We start from the raw sequence: 7,967 nt of genomic DNA, 5'->3' as shown, positions 1-7,967 counted from the left end.
ATGCTTTTTTTATATTATGCACATCTATTTACTTAAAGCAGAAGTAAGTGGTCCGTTTTCGCTAATGCTGCGTTCCAGGCAGGCTTTTGAAATCGTAAATTACAGCTTCAAGTCACAACTTACGACTTTGTAGCGTTCCAGGCAACCCACTCGTGTTTTTCCGACCTGTTTTACCGGTGAAAGTCACTATAACGGCCACTCGTAACTTCCGACCGGTGAACTCGTACCAGATCGAACTGGTAGGACTTCACGGTCGGAAAAATACGAGTTTTCCTTGAACGCACCATAACAGTCCTCGTCCCTACGTCACCACATTCACAGCGTCCCTTGGCTGCACACACAGCCCTGCATGCCGTTCTCTCTCCTCATTGGATAAAAAATGTAGGATACGATAAATGTTTTCTCCTCGGCTCAGAGCAGAGCAGAGTGACTGACAGACCCGTGTTTCAGACCAAACACTCTATGTAAGTGATTGCTGTCGGAAGATATAACTATTTAAGACTTATATTAACACAAATATATCACTTACTTCTGCTTTAAATATCACAAATTATTTTAATTTTTTTACAGAGAAGTCTGGAAATTAGGGTCTGGAAAAAGTATGGAATTTGGACATTTCAAATGTGTAGGAACCCTGTTATATATGCATTCACTAACCATACAAAAACATTCACATGTATATGTATGTCTATTTTTAATGCATACATACACATACCCCACTCACAGTATATACAATATATTGATATACAGTATATGCATAATCACTAGCTCACTTGTAGAGTTTATATACACATGCATATAATACAGATGGGATAGTTATGCACAGAAACTATAAGTATACATATAAAATCAAACAAATAATTCAGTTAACAATAAGTGCCTTCAAGTGTTTATGTACTCATAAGTCCAGCTGAAGCATTTTTTCTTTTGTCATTTACACAATTCACAATACCTTACTTATACTAAGGGGATATTGTGTTTAATAAAATAGTAGATATGCATTAAGTTAATGCAACTTGCAGTTTGGGCACTAAACTTTATAGTAAAAAAAATTGAAAAAAAACGACTGAACAAACTGAAATAAAAAAATCATGCATTTTTTTAGTTTTTTTTTTTTTTGGTTTTTGGCTCAGAATTTTTCACTTTAGGAAATTTCCTTAATTTTTTCTCTTGACGCACATTTTTTCTTACAGCAGACATAGACCAGTCGACATAATGCAAACACAGGCACTGCCAGGCTGGGGACTCCTGCCAAAAGAAATATGACTGCACTTATCCATGAAGGGTATGGTATTGATGCCAGAGATGGAAACTCCACCTGAATAACACAGAACATTGTTATCAATACTTATCATTATATGTTATAGCATTAAAAAATCGTTTACCAAAATATATCATCATAAATGTATCTTTTTCAATAAGCCATGCGAAAAAGCACAGTGTGATCAAATTTGCTCTGACTTCCAATTAGTAATGATCACCAAGTACTGTAAGAATTTATGTGCTTACGGTGTTGATGTCCCAGACTAAATAGGTGAGCTCCTCTTGGGCTTGGGTCACGAGGTAGAAAACTAAGATAACCAGGATGATCAGAGGACTGACAAGTCTCCATGAAACCTGCCAGAAGAGGCAGGGCTTACGTCCAGTCATGAACTCCAAGTCCTCATTGAACCTAACACACAAGAAGGTTTTGATTGGGTTATAACATATAACTTTAATTCATCTGGAAAGTTCTTTGCAAAAAAAGCCATTTTACAGGGGGGTCCTTGCAAAGATACAAGAAAACTCATACAACAAACAATACAGTATGCAGGAATAGGAAGTGCTAAATTGAGTGATACTTATCTTTAGGTTTGTTGCTACAGGTTATAGAGTAATTGTTCCATTAAAAATATGAATGCCTGTGTCCATATGGTAATTTCACAGTGAGATGTACAATATCATGATATTATATGAAGTAGATACAGGAGCTTCGTGAACTAACCTGTCGATGCCGTAGATGTAAACAACAGCGATCAACTCAAACAGTCCAATGGTCAGAAGTGGAACAGATCCAGCAAAGTTGTCAAAGAGAGTTACCCAGTAAAGTCCTGAGTACTGCGCAAACAGGAGGGAGATGACAAAGGACACAGCGCATGTTGTCACTGTAACACACATGCACAGAAACAAAGTAGTTTGTGTTAAGACCAAAACCAGACATAGCTTCATCTCCGGTTGCAAAGCCGACGTGAAGATTAATTTAACTACAAAACAGAATACCAGTCAGTGCTTCCTGGGGCCATTTTTTAGGAAAAATATTCAGGTCTTTCAAGGGTACGACCACTCCTTCAATGTTGCCAAACAGGGTTGAGACCCCCAGGCAGAGAAGCATGACGAAAAATAGGACAGACCACGCTGGAGAGCCAGGCATCTTGGTGATGGCTTCTGTAAACACAATAAAGGCCAAACCTGTTCCCTCCACTCCCTGAGCAAACACAATGTAGATTAGAGTAACAAACAATAATAACTGAGGAATTTGATAGATATACGTACATCAAGATAGTTACCTCGCTGAGAAGTTTCTGCATGTCACAGGTTTTGATATCCAATCCAAGAACAGTGTCAGGATAGGAGCTGTTGAGATGATTCAACATTGTCTCATAGTTGCTCGTAGTGATGTTGTCTTCAGGGAGTTCAAATGCATTCAATAATGTCAAGATGTTTCTGGAAAAAGATATATGACTGATTAGCAATTTTGGATTGCTGGAGTCAACAGAAGAGATCATATTTGTGTTTTTACTCTAATAACTGAAAAAGTAAAAGTAAGTAACAAATGGCAAAATTGATTTTTTGTTATACAGTTTATCTAAGGTCAAGATATTCCTGATATCTGATATAAAAACCAAACAAAACTTAGAAACTGTCTCTACCAATTCCTTGAAGGCCCAATCAGTCATTTTTTGCTATACCATCCATCTTAATACACATTAAATTGTGGATCATTGAAAAAAAACAAAGAAACCCCTTCTAAAAACTGTACTCACTCATTGATACAGTTGTCAAATTTCTCAGTAGCCCTGAAGCCAATGATGGTGTAGGTGACTGTGGCAGCATAGATTGAGGTGAAGCCAGTTATTGCAGTCAGGATCACAGCATCTTGCATGCAGTTGTTGCTGAGGAAAGACAATAGAGAAATGATTGAGGACACACCATGTCTGACAATGGCTGCTGTCTTTTTTTATTTTGATTGAAGTGAGGCGCTCTGTGGTTATAAAACACTTCATGTCTTCTAAATGTCTCTTACTGAACAGGGTTATAGCTTGAGAAGGAGATGAGACCTCCCCATGCTATACTGAAGGCATAGAAGACCTGGGCACCTGCATCAAGCCAAGTTGTAGGTTTCATCAACTCCTCCACCTGCAAGAATATATGGATTTGAGTGCAGAGGTAGGCTTTATAACAGTTTCTGACATCTGCGAATGACCATAACTGACTGAGTGATAGAGTTCAGTCAGTGATAAAGATATGCTATTGGATATGTCATTGGTTGATGGATTGGCTGATCATTTGTTAAAAGGACCTGGAACCAGCAGCTTCTATTATATTGTTGGATGCATTTACAGTTGATTCACAACCACCCTCATTTCAGGCAAGTCATTAATATCTCTAAATCCATGTGTTTGATCTGTTTAATTTGTCATTCTGGTATGTTAGTACAAAGCCTCTGGTCCGCTCCTGATTGCCAAATTAAAGTTACAGCATACAACTTTCCAGTTGTTGAGGTTTCTGATGTTTACATGCTTTCACATGTGTACACATACAGTACATGCTTGCTGATGGCCCCTTTCTCGTTCTATACAATCCTTCATGCCTAATGATTTCTTCACCAATTTTAGCAATAATGACACATAATGGAAGAAGTTTATGTGCGGTAATAGTACTGGAAGCATAGTTTGGCCTTAAAGCCACATTTCATGCCATGGTTTTTTCAACAACTAATTAAATCAGATCAATCCAATCAGAAATGGAATTTCTCTGTAGCTCTTAAACTGTATGACAATTTCCTGAAAGAGGATTTCATCCTGGTGTGTTGAATTAGTATACTCTTTTGATTTGTACAAATGCCAGAGAAATATACCAGATATTGTTGCTCTATTAAGATTTGAAACATACGTCTGGTGTGAAGAGGAACTGTATTCCACTCAGGGCTCCTTTAAGAGTCAGTCCTCGCACCAGGAAGATGAACAGCACTATGTACGGCAGGATGGCTGTGACGTACACTGCCTGAGGTGAAGACAGGATATTAAAACACATGAAATAATTGCGATAGTGACTGATAGCAGTGATTCAGTATTATATATTATTTAACATCAGATTCTACAAACCTTGCCTGATGTGCTGATGCCACGTATGTAGCAGATACAGATGAGTGTCCAGGCAGCTAACAGGCACACCACTATCGGCCAGTGGAGTCCCGTTGAGTCAGCGATAGAGGACGAACTATTTAGAGTCACTCGATAAAAATAGTAGTCCACAGTAGAGCTCTGTTGACACTCTGGAATGAATTCTGTGGATGCAAGGAAGAGGCATCTGCACATGTTTCCATCATGAGTTTGGGGTGCTCACTGTGCTTGAGTTTGTGTTTGTGTGTATTTCCAAATACCTGTCCCATTCTCAGCGAGAGGACACTGGGTCCAAGGCAGTGGGTCTTGAAAGGAGTTGAATAAATACCACAAGATCCAGGCAATTAAAGTGTTGTAGTACAGTCCAACCAAAAAGGACACCAGCATGGAGGCTATACCTGTGGGAGAGCGTCACTGACTGTGATATTGCACATTCATTAACACAAACATTCATTGACAGCTTTGCGTTGCTGTGTTTCCATGTTCTTTCAACTTGTTCATTTTGCCTCTGCTTTCAGAGCCTACTATACTTACCAATACCGGTTAAATAAGGGCTGATGGCTCTCCACACTCCCACACTGCCTTTCCTGAGGCGCTGGCCAATGGCAAACTCCATCAGCAGAAGAGGCATTCCTTCCAGCACCAGCAGGATCAGATAGGGAATCAAAAAGGCACCTGTAAAATGTAAGTGATCAGTGGTGCACTATTACACCTGTCATACTGAATTTCTGACAATCATAAATCTTTTTAGCAATCAAAATGTAAGCATTGGCTACAGATAAAGCTTTGATATTTAATACATCGATTAACCTTGGCTGTAAAACATTAGGTCAGTTAGTGTCATTAATCTCTCAATGCTGGACTCCGGCCATCCAACCCCCATGTGTCCGCTTGGTTTGTTGATATTCCAGAAGAATTACCTCAATTTGCTCTCATCTGCTGTTTGCCAATCAGTGTTTAGAGTTAAGTTAAATGTACGCTTTATTAATGTGTGTACAGTTAAAGCAGAAGTAAGCGATCCGGTCGTTTTGGCTAACTTCTTGTCAGCCGATGGAGTTAGCAGTCCCCTCGTCCCTACGTCACCACATGCACGCGCATCCCTTGGCTGCACACACAGAGAGGACCGCCCCTTTATGCCGTTCTCTCTCCTCATTGGATAAAGGTTGTAGGATACAAGGAAAGTTTTCTCCTCGGCTTACAGCAGAGCAGAGTGACTGACAGACCCGTGTTTCAGACCAAACACTCTATATAAGTGATTCCCGTCGGAAGATATAACTATTTAAGACTTATATTAACACAAACATTCCGCTTACTTCTGCTTTTACTCATTTGTGTTCTCAGCCCATTTTCTTGGTCATGTTTATAACCACTAGCAACTCTTTACTGTGAGTAAACTATCTAACAAGCTACCATGATAGTTAGAAGGCTTATCTCACAAATTTTAGTTATAGTGTTGTGTACATACAATATTTTTTAGTGCATTCCCACTTGTAAATGACATTTATGTCAACATCCAATTAGTAATTCCAATTATTGCAAAAATCTGCATCGTTTTTGATGTCTGCAGTATCAGTCTGAGTGATTTACACTGTTGCCCATAAAGTTGGAATAAAATATATTTTTTACCTTTTCTCATGAAATGATTGTGACAATGTGATTTATTCTTCATAGATAAAATGTATATTTTCTCAAAACTTTATTGACAAATCTCTTCCAGATGTATTACTGTGAAAATTAAACCACAATTAAACTTTATAAAAGGAATTAAAAGGAGGAATGTGTCTGAAAACAAAATTATTCCAACTTTATGGGCAACTGTGTATAATATAAAAAAAGTAATTGTAGACAATTAGTATACAGATACACGCAGTCATACAGATACAGTGTCATGTTCCACAGCGTAGTGCAGTATTTTTAACATCTACAAAACTATCTTTGTAATTGAGCTGTTTGATGACGTAATCACTCTCAGGTTGCAAACATGGGAGTTTTTCCAGTGGGGGCGATCCAAAGCTGGATATCAGTTACAATAACCAAAAACAAACACAAATCACTATGCACGGTGTTGGAACTGTAGTGTTAACAGAGCAGAGCATATGCTTAAACTAATGACTGCAAAAGACAACAAATACAATACTACTGTTTGACCGTTAAGATAATTTTTATTAGTGGTAGAAATAGATGTAACAGGAGTGTTTGCTGTGTTTTTTCTTTCCTTTGCGCTTACTAATAATTCTGCCACACGTACTTGCACTTGCATGAACCAATACGAAATTGATTAAACAACCTAATTTCTTCTGTAATTACATTGATTTGAGTTTTCGCTGTCTTGTCCCATCGGTGGGTTGCCCGTTGTGTTACAGTCAATAAAACAATGAATAATATTATAATGAATTATCTTTGCAAAATTGTCTCATCCCCTGAGGCTTAATACATATTATTTCAGATCCATTGTGGCTCACTTGGCACAGCCACTTTTGAAAATGATACTCAATTTCCAAGTGTGTGCTTCCTTTGAGAGTGAAAGTGTTCAGAGTTCAGTTGTATACTATCAGCAGTTGCCTTTTGAACCCTTTCTTGAAGGCCAGTACTAATAGCGAGTCCTTCCATGAAAAGCTCATATACAAGACCATTCTTTTAGATTCATGTAAGAAGATGTCGCTTTACCATTTCTGTTTAGACTTACCTCCTCCATGACTTTGACATAAGTAAGGGAATCGCCATACGTTCCCAATTCCTATGCAGAAGCCCACACAGGTTAGGATGTACTGGGCTTTGTTGTCCCACTTGGGCCTGTCACTGGACTCTTCCTTCTCCAGCCGCTCCAGATCTTCATAGTTGGGGATCCGGAGATCCAAGCCCCGGTTGGGAAATACTAGTCTCATGGCAAACTGGTCAAAGCAAAGATGTTAACACTATCGTTCTTGGATGTTGAAGTGAGCCCTTGGAGTATGCACTTGCCAAGGTTGAGACATGTTTATGATCTTTTACTTTATCTGGAGCAGTTCATTGGCTGGTGCATACTCTGTACTTCTATTTTTATGCCACCAGTCTTGCTGAGTTGTTGTTCCAAGTATATTAATACGGGGTATCAGGTGTAAGGGTCTGTTGAATGGAAGGTTTGCCAAACTATCTCTAACTTTACAGCTGAGGCAGTCACTCACTGAGTAGAGTTTCACCTTGAGAATGAAACGAACCCTCCAACGAGGTCAAAGGGAAGAAAACCTGTTCGCTTGCCTCCAGCTTGTCACATGGATTTATGAACTCAAGGGAGCACGGGGTAGTAAGATTTCATAAAACAAACCTGTTGATTTAGTACCACTCAAAACTGCCCTGGCCATTGTAAATAATACATGTTTGAAGTTACTGTGCATTAATCTACTGTTTCGGTTTAATTTAATTGACTGTGGTGATGAAGAGTGAACAACCAATGCTAATAAATTGAGGTCCACATGTGCAGGACTGTGTAGCAAAGCTTACCCCAGTGTTTACACAGTCATGATAGCGTAAGTATAAGGTGACAGCTATAACCTCAACTGGGATCTCTTATATACCCTAAACTGTTATGTCTCGTGTAAATAAAAG

At 38.8% G+C, this 7,967-nt stretch overlaps 1 protein-coding gene across 1 annotated transcript; it reads right to left on the bottom strand.

Moving 5' to 3' along the window:
- Positions 1-568: 568 nt before the first annotated feature.
- On the bottom strand, positions 569-7,329 carry LOC310993314 (sodium-dependent neutral amino acid transporter B(0)AT1-like). Its single transcript, XM_083981635.1, has 12 exons — positions 7,069-7,329; positions 4,917-5,057; positions 4,643-4,780; positions 4,365-4,546; positions 4,153-4,263; positions 3,284-3,396; positions 3,024-3,152; positions 2,547-2,703; positions 2,260-2,464; positions 1,985-2,144; positions 1,510-1,672; positions 569-1,318 (listed from the first exon to the last, which is right to left on the bottom strand). The coding sequence occupies exons 1-12, from the start codon at positions 7,265-7,267 to the stop codon at positions 1,145-1,147; spliced, it is 1,872 nt and encodes a 623-aa protein (XP_083837761.1). The 5' UTR covers positions 7,268-7,329; the 3' UTR covers positions 569-1,144.
- Positions 7,330-7,967: the final 638 nt, after the last annotated feature.

This window comes from Trachurus trachurus (assembly GCF_905171665.1).
Source record: "Trachurus trachurus genome assembly, chromosome: 11".
Taxonomy (NCBI): domain Eukaryota; kingdom Metazoa; phylum Chordata; class Actinopteri; order Carangiformes; family Carangidae; genus Trachurus; species Trachurus trachurus.
Note: the sequence above shows the minus strand (reverse complement) of the source record. Positions and strands in the feature narration are given on the sequence as shown.

Bases quoted from the DNA above. Each gene is read 5' to 3' on its own strand.
- LOC310993314 (XM_083981635.1), bottom strand. From the start codon at position 7,267: ATGAGACTAGTATTTCCCAACCGGGGCTTGGATCTCCGGATCCCCAAC. The intron at 5,058-7,068 runs GTAAGTCTAAAC...TACATTTTACAG, and splicing joins ATGTCAAAGTCATGGAGGAG to GTGCCTTTTTGATTCCCTAT. The intron at 4,547-4,642 runs GTATTTGGAAAT...TTGCATCCACAG, and splicing joins TCTCGCTGAGAATGGGACAG to AATTCATTCCAGAGTGTCAA.